This window comes from Colletotrichum destructivum, chromosome 1, assembly GCF_034447905.1.
Source record: "Colletotrichum destructivum chromosome 1, complete sequence".
Classification (NCBI taxonomy): domain Eukaryota; kingdom Fungi; phylum Ascomycota; class Sordariomycetes; order Glomerellales; family Glomerellaceae; genus Colletotrichum; species Colletotrichum destructivum.
In genome coordinates, this window is record NC_085896.1 from 966,525 (window position 1) to 990,195 (window position 23,671).

Sequence of the window (23,671 nt, forward strand, 5' to 3'; positions counted from 1 at the left end):
GCAGTCGGGGGGGGCCAAGAACTTCTCTTGGAAAACCCAGCCACATTCGTCTAGCGGACCCTGACCGAGACATTGTTCATGATATCGAGCGTCTTGGAGTAGATATCTCTCCAGAACAGGCGAGTTGAATGTCGCATACACAGCGCCCGGCAAGATGCTGAAGGTGTCACGGTCATAAACAAGACCCCATCCGGATCACTGGCTTCGGGCGCTAGCACGTTGCAGGTCGAGTTTGCAAATGCGTCTCTGATCCTCGGTGCCTCGACTTTCCAATCCTCGATGACGTCTTGCAGAATACAGAGGCAATCATTCCATGTATAGCGAACGCCGAAGTGACGTGCGACGACAACCAAGTTTCTAACAGTTCTTGGCAGGGACGCAATCGGCTGGCCGCGGCGAAAAGTCTTCATTGGTTGAGGACGACAGCATCAACCGCTGCGTCTTTGAGCCACAGCGTTAATTCAGAGTCAAATAAGGAAGGAGGAAGCGACGAGTTTGTCATGTGAATGTCTCCGGATGTGATTGTGACTCTCCAGCTCGTGCCCTTGAGCGGACCAATGCCGACAAGACGGGTCTGAAGCCACCCAGGTCGTGTACTGGACAGGCTGCAACACTTGTCGTGGCCATTGATGCACTTTGGCACCAGGAGAGTGCCTTTCCCAACGTATTTCAAGAACCGGTGTGGGCTTCATGTTCGGTGACTGAGAGGATAGTTCGTACGGGTGTGTCTGAACTATTTCAGCAAACGCTTTTCAAGCATCGTCAATGGGTAAACGTACCGTTTCATGAAAATAACAGGAACTCATAGAATGACAGAGAATGCCGCAGGCTGCTAGTAGGGTCTCGGAAGGAGACAATGAGGTTGCTAGCGCATACGCCTGTCCTTACAGCCACGTGATAGACGAGAATTTCAACGGTATTCACGCATCTGGTTGCATAGCTACCCAGGCTCGAGAGGAGCCCTCGCCGATGTTCCAGATCCGATAGCAGACGAAACACTTGTCAAGGGCAGCCTGCCGAAATCCCTCTAGGGTCTGGACGTCTGGAACAACTCTTTTCACTTTTCCATAGTGTTTAGTCTGCTGAAAGACATAGGTGCAGACGGGACAAAGCCATGTTGCGGGTCTTGTGGACACCCGGAGAGCGAACTCTTCGCCCATTTCGGAGCCCTCACTCATTTACGTGTGTGTGTTTGTCTCGCGCAAGGTGATGTGGTTGCTTCCGAGACGCGCTGACATGCCCCGCTCCCCGAGTCCCATCATCTGATCGGCTGCCTGTTTGGGAGGTATGGACAAATGACAACCCAATACACGCCAAGACAGAATCAGTCTTCTTAATGGAAGATACCAGTCACCGGTACGTAGACAACACCCGCTCTGCTGGGCAAATTCGCAGCAACCGGAAGACAAAGGTTGCCCATGTTAGAGACATGTCTGTATTGCTGAAAACACGGATGCCTACGTCCCATCATCGGTGACATCCTAGTGGGACAGATCTCCTGAGAGGGAATAGGAGGTTGGTACTTGAAATGTTGCAGACACTTCAAATGGCCCTTTTGTGTGTTCCTGTCCTACTGAAACTGAACTGATATTTGCGTCTACCGGTTTTCATGAAGAACACGGTGCTTATAAAAGACCCTCTGGCGGATTCAAAGGAACGTTTGCCAGAAGCGAGAATTCCTGCAATTAGCCCACATCAGTAGTAAACATAAAATTGTATGCCTGGTAGTAAGCAACGTGCAAGAAACATGATTACATAGTAGGGCGTACGCCCTTCGCAGCAGCGCCCTGGGGCGGCGATTGGTCGGAATATAAATCCCTCCGGAACAGTAGCAAATCGAATCGCGGAGTGTCGGCGATTAGTTAGCAAGCCCCATAGTAATATGGAACCCCACTCGGGCCGGGCTCGGGAGTGGGTTTCCAATGCCGAGAGAGGGACAAACGGCTTAGAAATGTCGAATGACTAATCGTCACTTGGCCGGGTGATGATGCAATCATCAATATCACTTGTTGGTCTCTGAATTTGCTTTAAAGAACTACTATCCACCTTCGTAAGTCACAGCAGATATCTCATCCACCAGCTCTAGCTGCACTTGACACGAATTCGCATTACACGTATTATGAGAACGATCCTACGTCGAACCCCAATCCTCACATCAAATCTCACAACCGGCATCAGAAATAACCGCGTTCCCCGCATCACCATCAACAGATCCCTCGCCACAATGACGACCGGCAACTTCCGCTATCTCGACCCGGCGACCCTCGGCGCCGCCGGCAGCAAACCTTGGGCCAAGGTCGACACGGACGTCACCTCCTTCAGCCGCACCGACCGCCGCCGCTCCGTCGCCAACATTCGCGACGCCGGCGAGGCCTTTGGCACCGACGTCTCCGGCTTCGCCGTGTACAACTCCCCCGCCAAGGAGAAGGACTTCACTGACGACGCGGCCGTGCGGGGCGGCTACTACGCCGAGGTCGAGGCCCTGCTGCGCGAGAAGCTGCCCGGCGTGAAGAAGGTTGTCATCTTCGACCACACGATCCGGCGGCGGGAGAAGAACAGCCCCAGGCAGCCGGTGCAGCAGGTGCACGTCGACCAGACGCCCGGCGCCGCGGCCGTGCGCGTGCGGAGGCACGTTCCAGGGGACGAGGCCGAGGAGCTGCTCAAGGGGCGGTATCAGATCATCAACGTGTGGAGGCCGATCGGGCACCCAGCGAGCGATTTCCCCTTGGCCGTGATCGACTGGCGGACGACGGAGCCGAAGGACCTCATCGCCGTCGATCTGCTGTATCCCCAGAGGAAGGATGCGGACGATGATGACAGGGGCAAGGAGGTGCTTCCCGACCCGACCCTGGCGCAGTCGACGGAAGGGTATGAAGTGAAGGGTAAGTTAAGCCGATTTACAAAAATTAGCTGTATAGGGATTGTTGCTGATATTTGCTTTGAAGGAGAGACATACTCTGTGGCGCCGAGCGACAAGCACAAGCTCTACTACGCCAAGGATATGACGCCTGACGAGGCCATGTTCATCAAGTGCTTCGACTCGCGGAGCCAGGGACAGCCCGGTGGGAAGCCGGGTCTTGCGGACTACACTCCTCACACCGCGTTCATCGACCCCAACACTCCCGCGGATGCGAAGGGGCGGCAGAGCATCGAGGTCCGCTGCTTGGTTTTCTACGACTAGGGGTGTGGTGTTTTTTTTAAAAATGAAAGTTAGGCGTCACCGTCCTGTAGCTTGCACAGCGTAACGATTCAAGATGAAACAAAGGAGAATACATTGTCAAATCCCTCCACTCGTGACACGTCAGATTCTGCAAAGTTTCTTCTTAGCTCAGTGTGAGGAGGTGTACTTGACTATCTAAAGAATGTGATGAATCATAGGATATGTAGTTGACAGAGGTGGGTATCTAAGTATGCTCGATACATATGTACAGCGAACGGCGTAGTTGCAGGAGCAGCAACAAACAATTTCACAAAGGTATGTCCAAAAGGAAGGCCCAGGCCGATACCTACTGAGACTGGTAGACCGCGACGTAGGCGGTTTCCATCATGCTCCCCCAGCCGCCGATGGTAGCGCCGTCCGGGTTTCCGGGCTGCGACACGTTAGCACGAGTACTTGGCCCCTTCCCGGGCGCGACGGTCCTTATGGGAGGGAAAAGCTTACCCAGTTCCCGCCGACGGCGACGTTCAGGATGAAGAACAAGGGGGCGCGGGCCAGCGTGCTCCAGATCCCCTCGCTGCCGACCCTCGCGCCGCTGATCTGGTGGAAGACCTGCCCGTCGCGGAACCAGGTGATGGTTTCGGCCTGCCAGTTGTTCGGCCGGCGGTCCCACTGGATGCGCCAGTTATGCCACCCCTGGTCCGGGATGCCGATGGCGCCGCCGATGCCGTTGGGCTCGTTACACGCGCCGCCGGGCAGCACGTCGCAGTGCGCCGTGCCGTATCCCGTCAGCTGCCCGTTGACCGTCTCGAGCACGTCGAGTTCACCGCAGCGCGGCCAGCTGACGCCGCGGCGGATCGAGTCGCCGAGGATCCAGAACGCCGGCCAGATCCCTTTCTTGTTGCCGATGGCGTTGTCGCCGAAGCGGATCTGGCCCTCGGCGAAGGTGAGGCGGCCGGCGGCCGGGGTGAAGGTGTACTTGGACTCGATGCGGCCAGAGGTCCAGCGGCCGGCGGCGTCCTTTTGCGGGACGATCTGGACGGTGCCGCCGCCCGAGATCTGCAGGTTTGAGCGCGAGGTCGTGTAGTCCTGGATCTCGTTGTTGACGCGCAGGTTGGTGATGATGTTCCAGTTGCCCTCGTTGACGCCCGTGCCCGAGGCGCCGGCGAAGTTGTCGAGCCAGAGACGGGTGAAGCCTGAGTAGTCGGGAGAATCCCAGGCCTGTGCGGCGGGGAGGAGGAGAACGAGAGTAGGAATGAGGTTCTTTAGGTGCATGATTGCTGCTGTAGGCTTGATACTAAGCTTCAAGAGCTAAGGAATGTGGTGGTTGTGTGTTCTGTAGACCTAGACTGTCTGGGAAGAGAAAGGAGTGTGAACAGAGTTTGCGGTAGAGGATCTCGACTAACACACAAACAACCTCGACGGAGAAGGCTTATAAAGAGAGAAAGAGACAGAGGCAATGGTGAATTATTGTGAAAGGAGCGGCATGTCTTGGGAAGGCACAAGACCACGATGCGGGTTGTTGTCGGGCTGGCGGATGGCACGAGGATGGAGGTGAACAGACAGACCATGAGAGCAGAACGGAGAGTGACCATCACGGGGCCCTGGTCCATATATACAAATAAGTATCGAGATGGGGAGGAAGGGCTTGCAGATGTAACGATAGTTGGCCAAGAGCCTGCCAGACCCAAGCGATCTTGGACCAACAGCCACCTGCATGTAGAATAGAAGCCCAAGCTTGCTAGTCTGTGCAAGGTAGCGTGCTTCCCTACGGCCAGGGGGAGAGAGGGAGGGAGAGACTGGCGGTTCCCTTTGCTCTCTTTGAGATTGACAAACCATCCGAGTCTCACAGCGGCGTCCAATCTTCAGCAGAGAAGAGGAGTCTCAAGGAGGGTAGATGGTAGTCTGGTTCATATATCCTGTCCTCCCTAGACTCTCGTCGTCTAGTGTCATTTGCAAGACCCAGAGATGGTGCCGGAGACATCAGATGGCACATTAGTCAAGAGAGCGAAAGGCCGCCGAGGCCACGGGAATACTTCAACACGCGGTCGAGCAGCGCCGGCGTGAGCTTTTGAGACAGTCCCCTTGTCGTCCCCCATCCCGGAAGCCAGGTGGGTGCCACGCGCGGTGGATCCAATAAGTCGGACTCCCTTGCGCTGTGATGACGGCCCGGCCAGTATGGACGTTCGGGGTTGGCACGGCCAATATCCCGAGGCGAGACGGGCGCATAAGCGGAGCGAGGATCCGTGGCTGGCTTGACAAACGTGCATGGTGGTGAACCGGACACCAGCCAGTGTGGTAAAAGAGGAAGAAGAAGAAAAGATTAAGGCTCATCAAGGGCGACCAATCTGCGATCAGCATCGCCGGCTCTCGCGATCCGGCCCTGTCCAAGGAGACTCTTGGAGGCTTGGAGGCGCTGGAACCCCCTCGGGAGACGTATCGGCAGAGGCCTCGTTTCATCTCAGGCGTCTGCCAATTGGGACAGAAGATGCCAGCCCTTGAAGAAGGGCCCCGCGACCAAAGAAAGGGGGGCACGGGACGGGGGTGAGTGCTTGGTACCAGCGGCGCGGCCAAAGGCTCGCGGCCCTGGTTGGATGTTCGCCGTCCCCAACTTTTGGATTGCCACGCGGGGAGTGGCATTCGTCACCCCCTTCAACCCTTGGGAGAAACGCACTTCATCATTCCAAGGTTTGGGCCTCTCGCTTGAGATGAAACTCGATATTAGCCTCTCTGTTTTACCAATTCTCGCCAAGCGAGGCCTAGGCCCTCCGTAACGTCCAGTGATTTTGCACACTGCCTCCAAGACTTCGTCGAGAGACATCAGGGCGAGATATATTGGTGACCTTGTACGACCGGCGATAGTGCGAGAGCGGGAAAACGGTACCTGAACGCCACCGTGCTAGCGGCAGTTCTGTACTCGAATCCAGCAGCTGCAGGATTTAAACAGCTGGCGCTGGGTACTTTGGTTGCCTTTTCTTTTGCATCTGGGCGTCGATATTGTGTTGTTTTGAAGTCGAGATGATACGTACCCAAGACTTATAAACCGTACGAGGTGATGGTCGTGGCCTGCTGCAACCCCTACAGGTGCCTTTTCAGTCACTTCTTCCCACGAGAAAAGGGGGTTGGTTCATTAGAGGGAAAAGTCCTTGGGGGCGAACCACTTGGCAGGTGATGTTGGCTCTGCCGAAGCAGAGCGAGTGTCAGGGCACCCATGGACCAAGAGCCCAAATAGCCGTCTCTAAGCTGGCCATTCGTCCACGTTGGAGAGGAAGAGATTAAAAAAAAAAAAAAAGAGGAGCATGTGAAAAGGGTAGAGGCACCTTGCCAACACGGCTTTAGTGCGGGTTGAGAGGCGCCTAGACCAGCGCGGGCAACTCCCTAGGTTGGCCGCGCTCCCAAGTCTGATTGGTTGGAAGTAAAAGTGCAAGGGGGGTTCGTGATCCTGAAGGGGACAAATGTGTGTGGATGTGCTGGAGGTTGGTTGGGCTAGATGCGTGCTGGGTGCATGGCATCTGGGTTGCAATGTAGAGAAGAAAAAAGGGAGAAGAAGAGGTGACAGACGAGCATGTTCTAGACAGTGCGCGTCATGGAGAAGCCTCATGATTCATGTTGCCCATCTCATTAGCAAAGAGCTTCGCTTCATCATGACGGTGCAAGTCAGCAGCTCCCGATCACCGGGCCGGCACATGATGGTCCTCTACCCCCTCCGCTCGGTGAGCCGGCGCTAGCAACCCCACAATCCCCCGCGGTGTTGGATTCGGTGGTGTCGGTAGCACTTCGGGGTGATGGCCGCAACGGGCAGGTCAGGCGACGCTGTCACGACGCGCAGCGTTCCGTCAGCGAGCTACCGGGGGAAATGTGCTGCAGAACTGTTTCTGAGAACTACCTCCAGGGGGCGCTTCTCCACGACGGTGTTACGTTGCAGAAGTGGATTCAACAGGAGAAACGAAGTTGGTGGCACATACTCATCTGCAAGCTTCAGATGACGGAAAATAAACTCGGATCGGTGTGTCATTAGAATGAACGTGAGCTGCTCCAAAAAGGAGTCTTTGACTAATTGTGATTAACCCATAGAAGAACTTAGTCGTCATCAACTCAACAAGCAGAGGCTCATAGATCATGATTTATATGCGCCGAAGTCCAAGACATTATGAGGAATGACTGTGCGCTTTCCACAAAGGTGGCCGGAGAACGCGCTCAGTGGACTCTAGGAATGGCGAGGAAACAACGTAACAAGCAGCTCGTCAAAATCTCGCAATGAATGTAAAGAACTCTTATAGGCGTACAGGAGGCTCTCACTAGATGGTTGAAGGCCTATTGAACATACAAGAGTCGACTCTATTTGTCGTGTCTTATGTTCCGCCAGTAACTGCAGGGACCTAACGATTTGCCATCCGGTAAAACACGCTTAAATAGAAAATAATCGTTCCCCTGGTTTAACGACGCGCGATGGACTCCTCCGAGGTGTTGGTTGCTGGCGCAACATTGGCATCGGCAGTCTTGCCAGCAGCTCCAACCTCGGGGGAGTTGTTGTAAGTGTAACTCTGGTCTTGATCGCTCCCGTTCTCCAGATTTGCAAGCTTCGCTGCCCTATTACTCGTGGTTTAGTATGAAGATTTGAATAGGACGAAGAACAGGCTGCACTTACTCCTTGCGCTTAATGTAAACGTTGAGGACATGGGTTGCAACGATAAGTGCCAGTGCACAACCGAGGCAAAATGAGAATCCTTTTGGATAACTCGGGGATTCGACCGTCGGGAAGGTTAACAGGGGCGTCCAGGCCGTCGATGACTGGGCAATGATGGTGATCATGACCAGCGTGAACGACCGCTGCTCAGGAGAGTCTCGGAGGATGGTGTTGACCCAGCCGTGCAGCACACTCGAGAGAGCGTTGGACCAGTACATCGTCGCGAAGGCGAACCACTTGCCGCCCTCCGGCACGTCCCAGACCACGAGCATGATCAGGCCTGTGACGTTCCACAGCGAGGCGAAGGTAATGGCCCATGCGGGGCCTAGGACGAGGTCGGACAGGAAACACGCTACGATGTTGTACAGAATTCCCAGGGCCGGCGCGATGGTGCCCATCTCGTTTACCTGCGCCGGGCTGTAGCGGCCCAGACTCTTGATCCACAGCAGGAAGCTGCCGGTGCTCTTGTGAATGCCGGCGTTCCAGAAGAGCACGTCGACGAGGACGACGGTCCAGAACTGCGGGCTCAAGAAGATTTTCTTGAGGTGCCCGAACTTGAACTTGCCGCGCGTGACGTGTCCTCCGCGTTCGAGGCGGGCCTTGGCAACTTTGATATCATGTTCGTTGAGAATCCAGGTATTGGGCTGCTCGACAGTGCCGGGGAGGAGGAAGTAGCCGAGGATGCCGACGGGGATCGTGATGATGGCGCAAATGATGTACATCCAACGCCAGCCGGACATGCCGTGGACGCCCTCGAGGCGGTGCGATGCGCCTGCCGCGATAAGCCCCGCCGTGAGGGTTCCGAGGTTGAGACCGGTGTAGAAGATGCCGCCTCGTCGCGCAATCTCGTGGCCTCGGTACCAGGAGCCTGGAAAAGAAGTCAGTATGGGAGAGGATCTCTACGCGCAGCGCCTGCGACGGATTGTGTAAGACGAGTTGTGCCTACCAAAGACATAGTGCATAGCCGGGAAGAAAGCAGCCTGGGGATAACGCGTCAGCAACACAAAAGCTCTTTGAAAACTCATAGCACCCGAGTGGCGCGTTACCTCGAAGAAGCCGACCATAAAGCGGTAGGCCGCCAACTCTCCGAATGAGTTGGCGCGGTACTGCAGGAGGGTGAAGAGACCCCAGAGGATGTCCATGGCGGGGATCGTCCAGTACATCGGGATGTACGTGAACAGGGCTAAGAAGGGAATCATGCCAACAACTGCGCCAATTGTATACATGGTCTGTAGCTCGACAAGCTCATTGCCCTCGAAGCCGAGCTCTTCCTTCATGCCTCCGACGTAGGCATTGTCTGTCACTGTCAGCGCCGGTGTTCTCCCGGGATGACGGCTTGCGACCTACTCAAGTTTGCCTGGTCTGTGCTTGGATGTTAGCTGATGTTACGAATTATTTGTGAGACTGGACAAGACCGTACCAATGTACTTGACCCAGTAAGCCAGGACAGCGTAGGGGACGACGATGAGGTCCAGCTTGATGATGAACTTGCGCTCTTCTTCAGAATCTTCGTCCGAGTACCACTGAATGTGGTACCACTTCTTTCTGGGAACCGTGTAGTCTGCCATCTTGGACCTGGTGCAAACAAGCTGCGCTGCTGGCGAAGCTCGTATGTATCGCTTGGGGGGAGGGAGGTCGTTTCAAGGCAGGCTCTCGCAGGACTTCGAGATAGGACGGTCGAGCCTTCCAACACGTCTTTATCTCTCAGATATCCGGACATGGCCCAACTGATATCTGTGCAAAGACTTGCCGGCCGCCGGAGTTGATCTACCCCTGCACGTCGTAAAATCCTCCCACATTATCGATGGCGCGAGAGCATCTCTTGCTTGTGCCATGCGAATCGCCCATCAGACAAACCGGTAATTAGTGGGCGCGATCCCCGCCCGCCGAGGCGCGCTCCCGGAAGTCGGGAACCGTCCGACATCGCTCAGGACGGACTCTCTCGTGGCAAGATCAAGCAACGACAAGCTTCGATGCGCCAGAACCCTGCCGGGAGTTGACCGACACGCCGCACGCTGGAGCTGCAGAGGCCGCGAGATTCATCCGGAAACGGTCGTGTGGGTGGGGCGTGTGGCTGTTCGGCGTGGATGAGATAGGCTCAGCACGGGGGTTGACGCGTTGGTTTTGCTGACAGAGACATGCTTAACGGCGGGAAACAAGGTTGGGAACTCGGAATACAGATTTTTTGGAAGGATTTTGAGTGGTGTTTGCGGAGTATCCGCGGCATGACAGGGTCGTTGACTGGAAGGTTGGCAATGGCGTGCTTTATCGTCGTGATGGTGTTAGAGAAATGATAGGCAGCCCGACCTCAGCCCCAGTCATGGTCGACTAATCGTTCATGTTCGCTCTGTCCGACGTTGATAGAGTTGACGAGGTCTTCAATTGTTGGCAACTTCACAGGTGAAAGTGGTGATCGAATCGATCTGGTGATAGCCTCGTTGTTTCGTTTTGTTTGTTGTTGCTGTTTATGGAGGAATATCGTGGGCAAGGGCCCTGGGGGCCAAAGTGGTCAAGGTGCCTTTGGTGGGCAGGCACCCAGGTGAGGCAAGTGGGACCCAAGCCGCTGTTTAACTCCGACATTCCATCCTTATGTCCGATAAGCTTCAGAACCAACATTTATCATTGTCGTATAATTGACAGAAAAGCGATTGCAATGGACACAGACGGAGCGAGATAAAAAATTGTGTTTCATAGCCAACCCGTGCGTCCCCGGATCTTTATCAGATATCCGCTGGTACTCGATCTCCGTGATCCCCGTCGACGGTCTCAAGAGGGGTTGCTTTGGTTTGGCTACGTAACTCAGTCGGCGACTCGGGGTGTTAAGCGTCGCTCCGGGGAGTCTCAACCGCAGCTTTACCTGACTGTCCTTTTTTTTTTTTTTTTTTTTTTTGCTGTTCTGCATGTGTTGTCATCGGTGGAATCGTCTGCTCAACATAACTACTGGGTTGCGCGTATCATGGAATCAACCCCTGCTCCGAGACACTCAAGTCCTGAAACTTGACCGTTCGGCTATACCAGCCACATGATAAGGTCGTGTCCTTACCCCAAAGAACCATCTCCCACCATCTCAGCTTTTGAGTCGGTGGCGTGGAGGGCAATAAGAGCATGCAATTTCAAGATCGTGGCCGTGGCAGCTCAACTTCGAGCTCTTCCCACTGGCGTCGTCCTGTTGTGACTCACACCGCATCGCTAGACGCAGATGTCCTTTATAAATAGGAGGGTTGAGAACAGGACGAAAAACAAATGCTACTCAATGGTTTTGCTAGCCGAGGTCATTTGTCACATATTTCGGTGCCACAGTGTTTCATGCAGCCGCAGGCCCAGACATAATTATAATTCGTTTGACGCCCATGTGGAATCGTCAACGTCGATCACACAAAGTATGGAAGACAGCTGAGACGCTTCTAAAGACGTGCAGAGCTACGTAATAATGGGTTGCGATATGTACGCGATGAGATATAAGAGTCTCGTCACTCCGCGCATTCAATTGTCCATCATCAAGCCATCCGCTTCTTAGTCCTTCATCTGCATATTAGTTCCTTTTATTGTTGCTGGTCAACTTCATCTACCGAATAAATTCAAAACTCATACCTTTCTCATCGATATGCATGTCACCGTTTCTACCGTTCTAGTCGCCGTGTTCGCCATGGGCAATCTTGTAGCCGCTGCGCCAGTACGAAACCACTTCTACGCTCTTGACTGATAGGGTCTTTCTGGGTGGAGACAACCTTGATGCTAACGTCTTCACAGCAAAACAATGCCCGGGAACGCTTCAAGCAGCAGAACTGCCAAAGCCAGGCTTGCATTGACTCCGTTGACTCGGGCTGCCCACTCAGCAACATCAACTTCGTGCTTGGCGGTTGTGACGACCCCAGTCAGTGACATCTTCGAAGATGACATTGACAGAGAATGTCAGAGTCTATCATCAGTTGGAGAGTGCGTGGAAAGAACAAGAGCTGGATTCCGTAATCCATAGCTGCTTGACTCGCCGAGAAACAGTTGCGTCTAGGTGGCAAGTCAGTAGTCAAGACCTAACTATTTCCGAGCCACTGGGTTTGCCCTTACTACATTTGACGTTACCGACGGGTAACTTTAAAACTTATGATTAGTGAAGATGTGAGAAGTTGCAGTAGCTCGACACGAATTTGTATTTCTGATTGAGCCGAATTCGTCTCAGATTAGCAACGGACATTTAAGAGTATAAAATTCCTGTCTTGATACGTGCGTATTCATCATAACTAGGCCCATTGTCATAGATGTCAACGATCCATTCACTTAGCTAGATTGTAGTATAGTTGCTCGAAAACCGTGAAAAACTTTGACTTACTCGCGCTGTTCCGTGAGGAGAATGGCAAGTATGTGCCTTATGTCGCTGGCCGGAGAGCCAAAAGAAATTAACTGCGTTGTTTCATAGCAACACGATGCTTGTTATTCGGGCTTTATAAATAATTCTGGGACCAAACTTGCTTGAAACCAGGCAACGACTGCACGTCTACTTCTCTAATTCTAGACAAAGGTCTAGAATGAACAGGTGTGGTGGAACGTAGCAGCGGTTGAGACCTTTTGCTGCGTAGAGTATTGACTTTGTCCAAACTAGGCAAACAAATCAGCCTGGTCCGTCACGTCATAAGAACTTCAAGGTTAGGGGATCATCGGATGAGTGTCGATAAATATGGGTGCTTCTGCTCCCTCATTTCGCTGCGGCAAACGGCAAGGGCTGGTGGTAGAATGTACGGTTCCGTCTCCGGCTCCGAGAGCCGAAGGACATTCGCCTTTTCACATCTCCGTCTCGGGCGGACCGCACAGTTTCCGTCCCTGTCGTGCCTCATCGGAGTAAGTAGAAGGTCACAACTCATTTCTGCGATGTTTCTACTGAATTCGGATTGTGGATTACGTCGTAGGGGTCTCGGGATGTTTCGTTGAAGACCAGAACCTTGCCGACCGGACGACTCCAATTGTTAGCCCGCGGCCAGCTGTGAGCCGGTGCTCCAACCTAACTGGTCCATTCGTCATCCCAAAGCTGCCAGAGAAACACGCATCTCGCGTCAGTACGGTTTCACACCGCACTCAACCGGTTCAGCTGCCCGGTTTGGATTGGGGGATTCCGATGTTGCGGGACGGAGTCGGTGTATCTGCCTTGATGTATATGAAGAATAAGATTCTTGTTGGAAATAGGGACGAGAAACTCTGTCGTTATTCTTCGACAGTTTCAATGCGTAAACATGGATGTCTTAAAAACGAATCCCTTCTATCTCGGTGGTGCCCTCGTGTCCATCGCACTGGCTGCAGTATGCTTTTGCATCACAGACATGCTACAGCATTCTTTGACTAACAAGAACATAGTACATATACGCCGGTCTCACGAACCCGCTGTCGGATGTTCCAGGGCCATGGTACACCAGGTTCACGACGCTGCCCTCGACATTCAAGGTCATCACGGCTCACCACCCCGACTGGATCCATGACTTGCACGCAAAATATGGTCCAGTGGTGCGATACAGCCCACACGAGGTCGACATCTCTGATCCGCAAACATGCCAACGCATCCACAGCGTCAAGACAGGCTTCCTCAAGTCTCCCTTCTACTCCCTTCTCATCACCGACTCCTCGAGCGTCTTCAATGAGATCCGTCCAGAGATTCATTGGAAGTACAAGCGGCTCTTGTCGAACCCTATGTCGGAGACGGGCTTGAAGACTTTCCTGCCCCGCATTGATAGCAAAGTGCGCCTCGCAATTGAGCGCATTCGCGACGAGAACAAAACACGCGGAGCAGCCGACATCGCCAAGTGGTTCATGTTTCTTTCTTTTGACGTTATTGGTGACCTGGCGTTCGGCGAGTCTTTTGGCAACTTGGAAAGCGGCAAGGTGTGTTATTTTGGACCGCAAAAGTTAAGAGACGGTTATCTAACCAACAACGTTGCATGCAGAAAAATCGCTCTGTCAACGACTTCGTCAGCTTAGGCTTCGTCGGCGGTCTCCGGTCCATGTTTCCCACCATCGCCAAAATCTCCCTCTATCTGCCAATTCCCGTTTTCAAGGAGGCCACCGCCATTCAATATCGAACTTTTGACTATGCTCAGGGCGCGCTCAACCGCCACGCCAAGCGCGTGGAAGAAACAGGCTCCGATCCCCACCCGACTGTGTTCTCAAAGCTCTACAACGCCGGAGAGGAGGAGACATGGACGCCGATAGAGATACGCGACAACGCCCAGGTATTTATTGTCGGCGGCAGTGACACCACCGCCAATTCTATGATCTACCTCGTCTGGGCCGTTTGCAAGATCCCCGAGATCAAGGCCAAGCTTCTGAAGGAGCTGGACACTCTTCCGGATAACTACGGCTACGACGAGCTCAAGGAGTTGACGTACGTGAACTGGATCGTCAATGAGACTTTGCGGCTTTACACGGCACTGCCATGCGGTCTTCCTCGACTGGTACCGCCCGGCGGAGCAGAGCTTGCTGGCCAGTTCGTTCCTGGTGGGTTCACCGTGACCACGCAGGCGTACAGTCTGCACCGTGACGAGCATGCTTTCCCCGACCCATATCGATTCTACCCCGAGAGATGGGAAAACACCACCCAGGAGATGAGGGATTGTACCATGCCATTTGGGGGTGGAGCCAGAAGTACGTTTCCATGTTTTGCCAAATTTCGCGTCATCTATGGCTCGGCGTTAACCTTTCTCACAGCTTGCCTGGGCCGACACTTGGCGCGGATTGAACTTCGCCTAATCACCGCCCGATTTTTCAAGGCTTTTCCAAACGCAACGGTGTCTGGTATAGAGGGAATGTGTGACAAGGATATGGAGCCAGCATTGCACTTTCTGATGGTCCCGAGTGGACATCGTTGTTTGATCAAGCTGAACGAGTGAAGACATCGCACGGCATTTTTGCCTATAGATCAGATCTGAATGTGGAATACATGGTGGGAAATAGAATGGAAAGTAACGCCGATCTTAATCCCAGCTCATCTTTTTCTAAGCAGGAAGCAAGTGGAAAGGGAAACAACTCATGACTACCAAATAACAGGGCTGTATCTTTTTGGAAAAAACGAGACCTGTCTGTTACACAAATGGCGAGAGAGGCATTCGAAATTTCTTTGGCTCACCCATCACAGTCTATCCCACTTAGCAGGGTCGTACACGTCCACGCAGCTGATGTACTCTTCACCAGCCGCCACCCAGTCCTTGATGCCACCCAACAGGACGACACTGCTCATTTTGTCATCCTTTTGGTCCACAAGGTAGTCGTTGAACCATCCTGCCGCTCGTGTACCACGACCTTGAGACGAGCCTTGCGGAGTTGCTGCGTTAGTAAACTATCTGCTTGGAAATCTGACAATGGTCTACTATTAGGCGGAGCTTACCGCAGTACCAAACGATGTTTCTGACGCCAGCTGCTTGAAACAAGCTGTACAGTGTCGGGATAGATGGGTAGAGAGTTTGAGCAGGGAGGTTGATAGAGCCACGAATCGTACCGCCCTTCGCCACACGTCAGCGATCAGAACGCAACGCCTCTATTTGGTTTCAACGGTGGAAAACGATAGCGTGGGGGCAACTAACCTCGCGGTCATTGCGGCGCAGGTCGACGGGAACGAAATTCTTTGGGCCGCTGCTGTCGGCACTTTGGATGGCACTCATCACTTCACTGGGCGTCATGCCGCCGTGGTTGGGGTTCTTCGGAGGCGGATAGATTGCGTGCCATGGCACTTCCGTTGAGTTAATGGTGGCAGGGGGGTTGCAAACTGCTACTTTGACCTGATGAGGCTTTGACTGAACCTTTTTGATTGGTTTTACGAGAGAAGAGATGGCCAAAATTGCCCGCATGCTTCAATCAATACCTGCTTCTTAGGAATCATCGATTCGTAGCTAAGAGTAGGCAGATACTAGCTAAGCGTGTATTTATAGACATGGTTAGGCGGGACATTGTACCATAGGAACCAAGACAGACCAAGCTTGCTCTTAGTCTTGGGGACCACCGCACTCTCTGGTCAGCGTTTTGTTTTCTGAAATGTCACCGTCTAATATTGATTGGCCAGAAACCACCAACCAATCATTCTTTTACCTTCCGTCATGCGCCAGGTTCTTTCTCAACTCTGACATAATTGTTTTAGCTACCCGCGTCCGTCGATTATTTGTAAGTGCCCCCCACCTGTCTTAGCGAAGAGCCCGAAAAAGCATGTCACTGTCCGCGTTTAGTTGGTTCATCTAGGTGGGCATGTGGATGGGAAGACTCACCATGAGAACACAGCCTGGCTAAATGGCGCCTAGTGCTGGGTATATAACCTGATCTGCATGCTCAACACTGGTTGCATTCCAGTCAACTCTTCTTCCACGGCACCATATTCAACGAAGCAAGACTGGCTCAAACAAACACCACTTGGTTTATGCACACCACTCCCCCAGACGCGATGCCAAAAGCACGACAAACACATTGTCCTACAGACCCTGACATAGCCGTCGCCACTAATGCCACCGTACCGACCGAGGATCAAGACCACAGTGATCCACTTGACAGGCCCAAAGATCAAAGCTCACAGGATGATCTTGAACAGGGGCTTGCACAGGCGGGAGGCGGAGAGAAACAGGTCGCCGAGCCCGCCATGCCCAGGCAATCGGCTGATGATAGAGGCTCTGCTTTCAAGGCTTTAGGCTGGCTTGACAGGCTCCTAGCTCTCTGGATCTTTCTCGCCATGGCCGTTGGCATCATTCTTGGCAATTTTGTCTCTGATATAGGTCCGGCTCTACAAAAAGGCAAATTCGCTGATGTGTCAATTCCTATCGGTATGCGCCCTAAAGTAGTTGTGAAGGATGGGATGCACCTTACTAACGATATATAGCCGTCGGTCTACTCGTCATGATGTACCCAATCCTTTGTAAGGTGCGCTTTGAGTCGTTGCACCAGGTTTTCGCACACCGCGAAATCTGGAGGCAAATCGCCTTCAGTGTATTCATCAACTGGATTGTTGCCCCCTTTCTCATGGTACGTGAATAGGCCTTCTTCTTTGCCACTGCTCAAGCAAAGCTATGCTAACAACACGTCTGTCAGCTTGGCCTAGCTTGGGCTTTTCTTCCAGATGAGGATGGACTTAGAGAAGGTCTGATTCTTGTTGGGCTTGCAAGATGTATTGCCATGGTATGTTGAGCCTCCCAATGTTCGACGTTTGTAACTGACTCAGAAAATTCGAGGTCTTGATATGGAATGCGCTCGCTGGCGGTGACGCTGAATACTGTGCCATTCTCGTTGCCATCAACTCGATCCTGCAAATGGTCCTTTATGCCCCAATGGCCATTTTCTTCATCAGCATAATCAGTGGCGACTCGACGGCCCAGGAAATTTCTTACTCGACAGTTGCCACAAGCGTTGCCGTGTTCCTCGGAATCCCCCTCGGCGCGGCCATCATCACTCGATTTCTGGTTCGTCGACTAGCTAGCCCACGATGGTTTGATGTCGTTTTCATGCGCTTTCTTTCGCCGTGGTCGCTGATCGGTCTTCTGTACACGATTCTCATCCTGTTCGCATCTCAGGGTCGTCAAGTCGTGCAGCAAATTGTATCAGTCGTTCGCGTTGCTGCACCACTGATCGTATACTTTACCGTCATCTTCTTCCTCACCCTCTGGCTATCGCGTCGCGCCGGTTTCAACTACGCGCTCTCAGCGACACAGAGTTTCACGGCTGCTAGTAACAATTTCGAATTGGCTATTGCTGTGGCCGTTGCATCCTTTGGACCGGATAGCCAGCAAGCTCTTGCTTCTACTGTTGGGCCCTTGATTGAGGTTCCAGTCTTGATCGGGCTCGTGTACCTGGTCCGTTTGGTAGCTAAACGATGGGGATTTACGGCATAAAGGTGGAATGTGTCTAGATGCCGTTGTAAATAATAGAGCAGGTAAATTGAGGTTGTCAGGGGAAGATGCACAGAGTAAATTCAGAGTAAATAAGGCTATCTCGCATAGTACGCAGATTAAAAGAATTAAGAATTGGCCCAAATATGTTTTTGCACATCCGTGAGGTGCTAATGCTTCACCCTTACTGGAGCGGGAGGGAATCCTGTTCAATAGCCGGCTAAGTCATCTAAATTTCACTGACAGCAAAAGAATTCAGCTCTTCTTGAGCTTCAGAAACTTTCAGATTACAGTTATTACCTTCGTCTGCTTCTTAAGACGCGTCGATGCTCGAACATGATTCCACCGGCGAGCAGACGAGTTGAGGTCGAGCATTGGTAGACTTAGCAACCGTCCGGGTGGCCGGCAAAGGTCGTGTAGGTCAACTTCGATACTGACATTACCAAGTTTGTCCAAAGACGGAGAAGATGCTACGCGACTTTAAAGAGAGATTTTTCATTTTCGTCTTCAATTCTTCATCTCCTGTCACCAATGAACAAAAACATATAAGCTTTTCTCAAACGGCTACCGACCCAACAAGCGGAAGTAAGTCTGACTTTGTCCTCTCATGGAAAGGATGATGTTGACCCCGAACCTGAAAAGCCCTGCCTCAAGGCCATGCGTGTGAATTCCTCATCCACTTTTCTCGCCCTGGGGCTTGCGTCCACGGCTGCCGGAGGTAGATTGACCATCGTCCAGACCGGCCCATCTGGCACTATGTGTGCAACAATGGCAATCCAATGGACTGATTTTGGCGAATTAACTGTCAGGGGCCACAAAGGCTGCCACGGAATGTCTGTTCCAGACATGGGTGAACTCTACGTTGATGCAGACAAGCTCCGCGCACAGGCCCGGCTCAGATACCAGTCTTTCAAGAAGTGTTTGAACGATGACGAGTCGGTGTTAGAAACCGGCGGCAAATTCAACGCATGAAAAATCCTGTAATTGAAAGAGAGCCTCTGCTCCTGGCACTTGCTCAAGGACGATAGCGACCCCACGGCCGGCGAAAAACAGATCGAGACCCTTTCGGCTACTGTAACCGCTGCCGAGCAGACGTCCGCCGCTACCTCACCCGAGTGCTCTCAGCCTGTGGAGCCGTCGAGAATTCGCAGATGGATGGATGGGTCGTCTGGATCTAATGTTTCACAGTGTAGGTTAAAAATTGTGTGTTCTAGAACAAGTTTGGGTTAAGAAATCCTTTGTATTAGACTCTAACTAGAAAAAGAAGTCTAACTGTTAGCATAGGTGTAAATTAATATATTAACAGATAACGTAGTCCACAAGTGAATGAATCATACAAGTAAGTGAATCACTTCTTATCGCTAAGAAAACCTTAATTTCTAAGTATTTATTAAAAAGCGAATCTTAAGCTATAGAAGACCTAGTTTTAATTATTATATAGCAATAAGAGTTATATTTTAGAATATAATAGTATATAAATTCTATTTTACTTTAATCTCTTTATATAAAGATAAGCTGTTATCTTAAGGCTAGATAAGAGTCTATCTATATCTATAAGAGATATAGTACTGTACTTATTATTAAAGTATTATTTATTAGAATCTAAGTCTTATCGTTATACAATAATAAAAACTAGACCTTTTTTAGTTAAAGATTCGCTTTTAATAAATAGTTAGAACTTAGGGTTTACTTAGCGATAAGAAGTGATTCACTTACTTGTATGATTCATTCACTTGTGAACTACGTTATATTAATAAATTTACTTTATTTAGTTTAATTAGTGTAGCTGTAAAGGAAGAAAGGATAATACATAAGGGTGCCTGCCCTACTGTAGGCCTGCAAAGTAGGTAGGTAGCCTATAGTAGGGCAAACTACCTTAACTCTAATCCCCTTCTTAACTCTTAACTGCTCTTCTAGCAGTCTTAATCCCTACAAACCAACACTAATAATGAACTTCTAGAATAAATACGCCTTTATCTAACATCTGAATGAATTATACAAAAAGTCAACAACAGCATTCGCTCTTAACCTTAAAGTGAAGCTATTCAAGCTGGTGATTATGATTTGAGAAATGGCTACACATGACCATGGTTCCAAACGATTGTCGCTGAGTGAGACTGTCTTTGGCCGTGTAATCTACAGTCACTCAAGACTTGTTGAGTAAGAGCCATACTTTACTAGTAGACTACCAAGAGTGAATCCAGGGGCTCGGGTGTAATGAGGCAATGCAACTGAAGTATGTGCATCCAAGCTAGCTGTAGAAACAGGGAAAATGCAATAGTTTCCTCCTTCAAATGAAACCTATGCAAACGCAACCACAGAAAAGTGGCCTTGCTTTTCGCTGGAAGTCAGGCCAGTAAAATCCATAGCGGGCCTGGAAATCCTAACAAAATCTTGGGTCGTCACAGAAAAACGACGTGACCTTGAAATAGTCAAGTGTACTGCAGCGTCCACCCTCAATCCAAGCAGTCCACTGCGAGCATCCTCCTGGCGGGGGCGAACGCTTGCGATCAATTTTTAGATCGCAACCAGAGAAAAGTCCTTGTGAGATGAGGCCGCCAGAGTTCCAAGCAATGGGGCCGACCCTCGAGGTGTAAGTGCCCTCATTACGGCCGGAAGCACGGCTGCTACAGGTCAGCAAGATGGCTATTATATTGGAAACGAGTCATACACAGAGACGATGCATCTGTCGGTGGTCCAATGCCCTACAGCATCAGTTTCTGTTCTTTCTTCGATGGCGGAAGCGGAAGTTGATGCCGCAAGACATAGGAGAAGCAAGGAGGGCGACGAGAATTTCATTGTAAATGTCAGTGGGTGGTGGCTGAGATTTCTTGATGATGATGGTGGTGGTGGTGTTTAGTTCTCGTCTGGAAAGGCGAAAGTCTCCCGTTTTAAATGATGCTCAATCGACCGCGGGCATGTCGATAGGGTTGGCTCAACGACCCTGGGTGCCAATGAGACACTATTGAAGTTTAAAGCACACTAGAAATACTACGGTGGTGGACCCGATGCTCAATTTTACACAGCCGGGATCGCGTCGAGTCCATTGAACTTGCTCGGGAAACCAGGGAGATGTACTTTTAATTGGTTCTAGCAAGGCCAACATTCACCCGTACAATCGTTACTTTTCCCACTTGTGAGAAAATCTGAGACCAGGAGCCTTTGTCTACAGTGAAAAAGACACAAATAATCTTTTGATTCTGTGGAAAAACCGGCTACGTAGAATAAAAGTGGTATTGATCGATGCAGTTAGACATGTGAAGCATTTTGGTAGTACTGGTTCAGTTGACATCCGTATCTTTTCCACTCTTTCGAACAGTCAACCAAGTGTCTCATTATGGAAAGTTTTTTAAGTTGCATCTTTGATTCAGGAAACACAATCGACCGCTGAGAGAACCATCTCCAGGCCCTCAAATCTGTATAAATTGTCAGTTAAGGTCAACAGTACCAAGACTTGAAGCTGTGGCAAGGTTACCTTTGAAGCTCTGGTGCCATATTTTCCCGTAAATCGTTGGCTTCTCATATGGTTTGCCAGATGTGTGGGATCCAAGAAAGATATCTGAAGTATCTCATCGCCTTTATTACGTCTCAACAGCTTTCTGTAAAAGCAGCTTGCCTCCCGATCGCGATGCCAGTATCTTTCGTTATCAGCGTCCTTTTGGAATGCCTCCCCTTGATCAGAGTCGTTGGAGCCCCTGAATACAAAGACATCCTCGTCGAATATAGCGCTTGGAGAGATGAGCATCTTATCGCGATGTTTTTCGCTGATCTCCCTGGCTATGGCGACATGGACCTCTGATGGTAGCCCCAAGGGATGTTGGTTTGACCACTCGGGTGAGGGGAATACGCGAGTAGTGTACTTCGATACGTGGACAAGGGAGCTTATGACCTCGGCCAATGTCGACATCCAGAAGCCCCCAGGGTGCTCTTTGATGAGGTGAAGGAAGAGGTTTGCAAACAAATCGAGATTGACACCCGTTTTTTGATGAGCTGGATGTATGACAGTCAACCCAGAGTGAAGAAGCGGAGTGTCCAGCGCTGTAATGGGCAGCCAGATTGTGGAAAGAAATGCCACGGGCTCGCCATTTTGACGTGCGATGACGATGATTTTGTCATCCAAAGCATTGCAAGACGTTGTGTCGAAAACCTGGTACTTAGGTAGAGGATTGAGGCACAAGGCTCCCAACTTGCAAAGGGAATCTTGCAAAGTCGTCTTTTCAGCCAGACTCATGCTGAGACCTGGATGGTCCAAGACCTCGATGTCATAAGTTTGATACATTGGAAAATTGAGTTGATGAGTTTCTTGGCCCGAGAACACGTCTCAAGTTGCCTTGCTCTCCCTCTTCAACGATGTCAGCATTGTGGCCGATGGCTGCCTGTTGTGTGACTTGTCGTTGAAAGATAAGGACTGGAGCCAACCCCGTCGTTCCGCGGATACCGTAATCTCTCTAGCTTGTAATAGGCGGGAAAACATCTCCCCACCATAGCTTTGGACCTAATCTAGCCGCCGCAGACAACCCACAAGGGACCAGGCCCCCAGCAACGATGGTCCAGATCGGAAGAAAACCAGATGTCACATGACTCCTATCCAGGTTGATTATCCCTCCGCAGATGACCAACTTGGTGCTGACGTCTACAAACTACAGAAAACTGCTTCATCGGCCGGAAACAATCACCATAGAGCCTGGGTCATGATGCCCAGGACTAGCAGAAATCAAGCAAAGACACTTCTGAGCGATCTATACTCCTTATTCAGCCAAAAATATGAGTGCTATTGAATCCAATCTTAACAGAATGGTCATGGGATCACATCCACTGTAAAGTGAAGTAGGTATTACTGATGAAGTGTATGAATACCCAAATGCGTGGGCTATTGAAGTAGGGTGTCCACTTGCGATTACGTCCGAGCACCTCCGGCTTCTGCTTGCCTCACTGGTAGCCGGAGAAACCTACCGGACCATTTCAATTGCTCTTTTCATCATTGTGGGTTTGCAATTTTCTCAAAAAATCGATTCTCATTTGTTTCACCTGACAGCCATTACTCTCGTAACCCACATGTGCAACGGCTGCCCAAAGCAGCGCCTACGTCACCTGGGTGCTGCGTCCTCATTGTTTTTGCCTCGGATATCGCCTTTGTACCGTAGTTAGTTGTGTCTATTGGCTGTCTAATAAGCGATTACTGCTTCTCTATGGGTCTGCTCGACACTTTGAAGTCGATACGAACTATTTGTTCACCCCCTAGTAGCACTCGCCCCTTGAATCCGCACCCACAGACTCGTATTTACAACGATTACTAATTGGAAGACTGCGTTCATGTGGGTTTCTGAATTCGGCAGACTTGCGTAATTGTGTGCAAGGGAAACGACTTGAGTATATATAGAGCTGTCTACGTCTGTCTGGGAGGGGTTCTTTCCCAGCCTGCCAACATCTTCTTTTCAGCTTACAAGACAAATCTGATTGTACACATCTTGGAAGATACAAACTAGCACAATGCGTTTCAACTCTCTCGTCTCCGCGGCCTTCGTCGCCGCGTCCGCGGTGGCCTCCGAAATCGAAATCACGAACGTCAGAGCCAAGACGCTGGCCAACTACACTCTGACCTTCGAATTCGACATCATCAACAACGCCAATAACCAATCAGCACACTGCAATGCTGAGTGGTAAGAATTCATTTTTTTGCTGTTTGAAAACAGGTGCTGACAGTGTACTTCAAGGGATGACAACAATCCCGATTTCAATGCCGTTTGCTCTTCTCCCTTGTACAACGCGACCATCCACTTTCCCACCGGCTATTCTGGCATCCAATACTGGGCCACGTTCATCGGTATCATGGACCGCGACCACCGATTCATGGCTACTGTGGAAACTGGCTCGCCTGGATACACTTGTGGCCACTCAGGTACCGATGGTGTTCTCGGAATCTGCCTGACTGAGCCCAATCTCCATGTCGAAACCGTTGAGGTTTGAAGCCGTGCAAATGTGCTATTA

At 51.2% G+C, this 23,671-nt stretch overlaps 12 protein-coding genes across 12 annotated transcripts; 5 read left to right on the top strand and 7 right to left on the bottom strand.

Moving 5' to 3' along the window:
* Positions 1 to 50: 50 nt before the first annotated feature.
* CDEST_00290 (Putative heterokaryon incompatibility) lies at positions 51 to 410 on the bottom strand (the record flags this gene model as incomplete). The annotated part of the gene is made up of 1 exon (XM_062916449.1): positions 51 to 410. The coding sequence occupies one exon, from the start codon at positions 408 to 410 to the stop codon at positions 51 to 53; it is 360 nt and encodes a 119-aa protein (XP_062772500.1).
* Positions 411 to 920: 510 nt separating this feature from the next.
* CDEST_00291 (uncharacterized protein) lies at positions 921 to 1,764 on the bottom strand (the record flags this gene model as incomplete). Its single annotated transcript, XM_062916450.1, has 1 exon — positions 921 to 1,764. The coding sequence occupies exon 1, from the start codon at positions 1,176 to 1,178 to the stop codon at positions 921 to 923; it is 258 nt and encodes an 85-aa protein (XP_062772501.1). The 5' UTR covers positions 1,179 to 1,764.
* Positions 1,765 to 1,995: 231 nt separating this feature from the next.
* On the top strand, positions 1,996 to 3,301 carry CDEST_00292 (Putative hydroxylase/desaturase AsaB). Its single transcript, XM_062916451.1, has 2 exons — positions 1,996 to 2,882; positions 2,946 to 3,301. Exons 1-2 carry the CDS (start codon positions 2,120 to 2,122, stop codon positions 3,179 to 3,181), a joined length of 999 nt encoding a protein of 332 aa, XP_062772502.1. The 5' UTR covers positions 1,996 to 2,119; the 3' UTR covers positions 3,182 to 3,301.
* An 11-nt stretch (positions 3,302 to 3,312) lies between these two features.
* Positions 3,313 to 4,584, bottom strand: CDEST_00293 (Putative glycoside hydrolase family 16, concanavalin A-like lectin/glucanase domain superfamily). The gene is made up of 2 exons (XM_062916452.1): positions 3,662 to 4,584; positions 3,313 to 3,590 (listed from the first exon to the last, which is right to left on the bottom strand). The coding sequence occupies exons 1-2, from the start codon at positions 4,430 to 4,432 to the stop codon at positions 3,507 to 3,509; spliced, it is 855 nt and encodes a 284-aa protein (XP_062772503.1). The 5' UTR covers positions 4,433 to 4,584; the 3' UTR covers positions 3,313 to 3,506.
* A 3,009-nt stretch (positions 4,585 to 7,593) lies between these two features.
* On the bottom strand, positions 7,594 to 9,412 carry CDEST_00294 (Putative major facilitator superfamily, MFS transporter superfamily; the record flags this gene model as incomplete). The annotated part of the gene is made up of 5 exons (XM_062916453.1): positions 7,594 to 7,747; positions 7,806 to 8,712; positions 8,764 to 9,141; positions 9,192 to 9,206; positions 9,265 to 9,412. 5 exons carry the CDS (start codon positions 9,410 to 9,412, stop codon positions 7,594 to 7,596), a joined length of 1,602 nt encoding a protein of 533 aa, XP_062772504.1.
* Positions 9,413 to 11,576: 2,164 nt separating this feature from the next.
* Positions 11,577 to 11,726, top strand: CDEST_00295 (uncharacterized protein; the record flags this gene model as incomplete). The annotated part of the gene is made up of 1 exon (XM_062916454.1): positions 11,577 to 11,726. The coding sequence occupies one exon, from the start codon at positions 11,577 to 11,579 to the stop codon at positions 11,724 to 11,726; it is 150 nt and encodes a 49-aa protein (XP_062772505.1).
* Positions 11,727 to 13,066: 1,340 nt separating this feature from the next.
* On the top strand, positions 13,067 to 14,713 carry CDEST_00296 (Putative cytochrome P450; the record flags this gene model as incomplete). Its single annotated transcript, XM_062916455.1, has 3 exons — positions 13,067 to 13,132; positions 13,188 to 13,709; positions 13,772 to 14,713. The coding sequence occupies 3 exons, from the start codon at positions 13,067 to 13,069 to the stop codon at positions 14,711 to 14,713; spliced, it is 1,530 nt and encodes a 509-aa protein (XP_062772506.1).
* Positions 14,714 to 14,952: 239 nt separating this feature from the next.
* Positions 14,953 to 15,667, bottom strand: CDEST_00297 (Putative Rhodanese-like domain-containing protein; the record flags this gene model as incomplete). The annotated part of the gene is made up of 3 exons (XM_062916456.1): positions 14,953 to 15,134; positions 15,208 to 15,322; positions 15,404 to 15,667. 3 exons carry the CDS (start codon positions 15,665 to 15,667, stop codon positions 14,953 to 14,955), a joined length of 561 nt encoding a protein of 186 aa, XP_062772507.1.
* Positions 15,668 to 16,179: 512 nt separating this feature from the next.
* On the top strand, positions 16,180 to 17,824 carry CDEST_00298 (Putative Bile acid:sodium symporter/arsenical resistance protein Acr3). The gene is made up of 4 exons (XM_062916457.1): positions 16,180 to 16,624; positions 16,681 to 16,823; positions 16,890 to 16,976; positions 17,030 to 17,824. The coding sequence occupies exons 1-4, from the start codon at positions 16,228 to 16,230 to the stop codon at positions 17,684 to 17,686; spliced, it is 1,284 nt and encodes a 427-aa protein (XP_062772508.1). The 5' UTR covers positions 16,180 to 16,227; the 3' UTR covers positions 17,687 to 17,824.
* Positions 17,825 to 19,732: 1,908 nt separating this feature from the next.
* CDEST_00299 (uncharacterized protein) lies at positions 19,733 to 20,526 on the bottom strand. The gene is made up of 2 exons (XM_062916458.1): positions 20,355 to 20,526; positions 19,733 to 20,307 (listed from the first exon to the last, which is right to left on the bottom strand). Exons 1-2 carry the CDS (start codon positions 20,480 to 20,482, stop codon positions 20,067 to 20,069), a joined length of 369 nt encoding a protein of 122 aa, XP_062772509.1. The 5' UTR covers positions 20,483 to 20,526; the 3' UTR covers positions 19,733 to 20,066.
* Positions 20,527 to 21,050: 524 nt separating this feature from the next.
* On the bottom strand, positions 21,051 to 22,058 carry CDEST_00300 (uncharacterized protein; the record flags this gene model as incomplete). The annotated part of the gene is made up of 1 exon (XM_062916459.1): positions 21,051 to 22,058. Exon 1 carries the CDS (start codon positions 21,960 to 21,962, stop codon positions 21,051 to 21,053), a length of 912 nt encoding a protein of 303 aa, XP_062772510.1. The 5' UTR covers positions 21,963 to 22,058.
* Positions 22,059 to 23,173: 1,115 nt separating this feature from the next.
* CDEST_00301 (uncharacterized protein) lies at positions 23,174 to 23,650 on the top strand (the record flags this gene model as incomplete). The annotated part of the gene is made up of 2 exons (XM_062916460.1): positions 23,174 to 23,343; positions 23,398 to 23,650. The coding sequence occupies 2 exons, from the start codon at positions 23,174 to 23,176 to the stop codon at positions 23,648 to 23,650; spliced, it is 423 nt and encodes a 140-aa protein (XP_062772511.1).
* Positions 23,651 to 23,671: the final 21 nt, after the last annotated feature.

Bases quoted from the DNA above. Each gene is read 5' to 3' on its own strand.
- CDEST_00292 (XM_062916451.1), top strand. From the start codon at position 2,120: ATGAGAACGATCCTACGTCGAACCCCAATCCTCACATCAAATCTCACA. The intron at 2,883-2,945 runs GTAAGTTAAGCC...TTTGCTTTGAAG, and splicing joins GGAAGGGTATGAAGTGAAGG to GAGAGACATACTCTGTGGCG.
- CDEST_00293 (XM_062916452.1), bottom strand. From the start codon at position 4,432: ATGCACCTAAAGAACCTCATTCCTACTCTCGTTCTCCTCCTCCCCGCC. The intron at 3,591-3,661 runs GTAAGCTTTTCC...AACGTGTCGCAG, and splicing joins TCGCCGTCGGCGGGAACTGG to CCCGGAAACCCGGACGGCGC.
- CDEST_00298 (XM_062916457.1), top strand. From the start codon at position 16,228: ATGCACACCACTCCCCCAGACGCGATGCCAAAAGCACGACAAACACAT. The intron at 16,625-16,680 runs GTATGCGCCCTA...AACGATATATAG, and splicing joins TGATGTGTCAATTCCTATCG to CCGTCGGTCTACTCGTCATG. The intron at 16,824-16,889 runs GTACGTGAATAG...CACGTCTGTCAG, and splicing joins TTGTTGCCCCCTTTCTCATG to CTTGGCCTAGCTTGGGCTTT.
- CDEST_00299 (XM_062916458.1), bottom strand. From the start codon at position 20,482: ATGAAATTCTCGTCGCCCTCCTTGCTTCTCCTATGTCTTGCGGCATCA. The intron at 20,308-20,354 runs GTATGACTCGTT...GACCTGTAGCAG, and splicing joins GACAGATGCATCGTCTCTGT to CCGTGCTTCCGGCCGTAATG.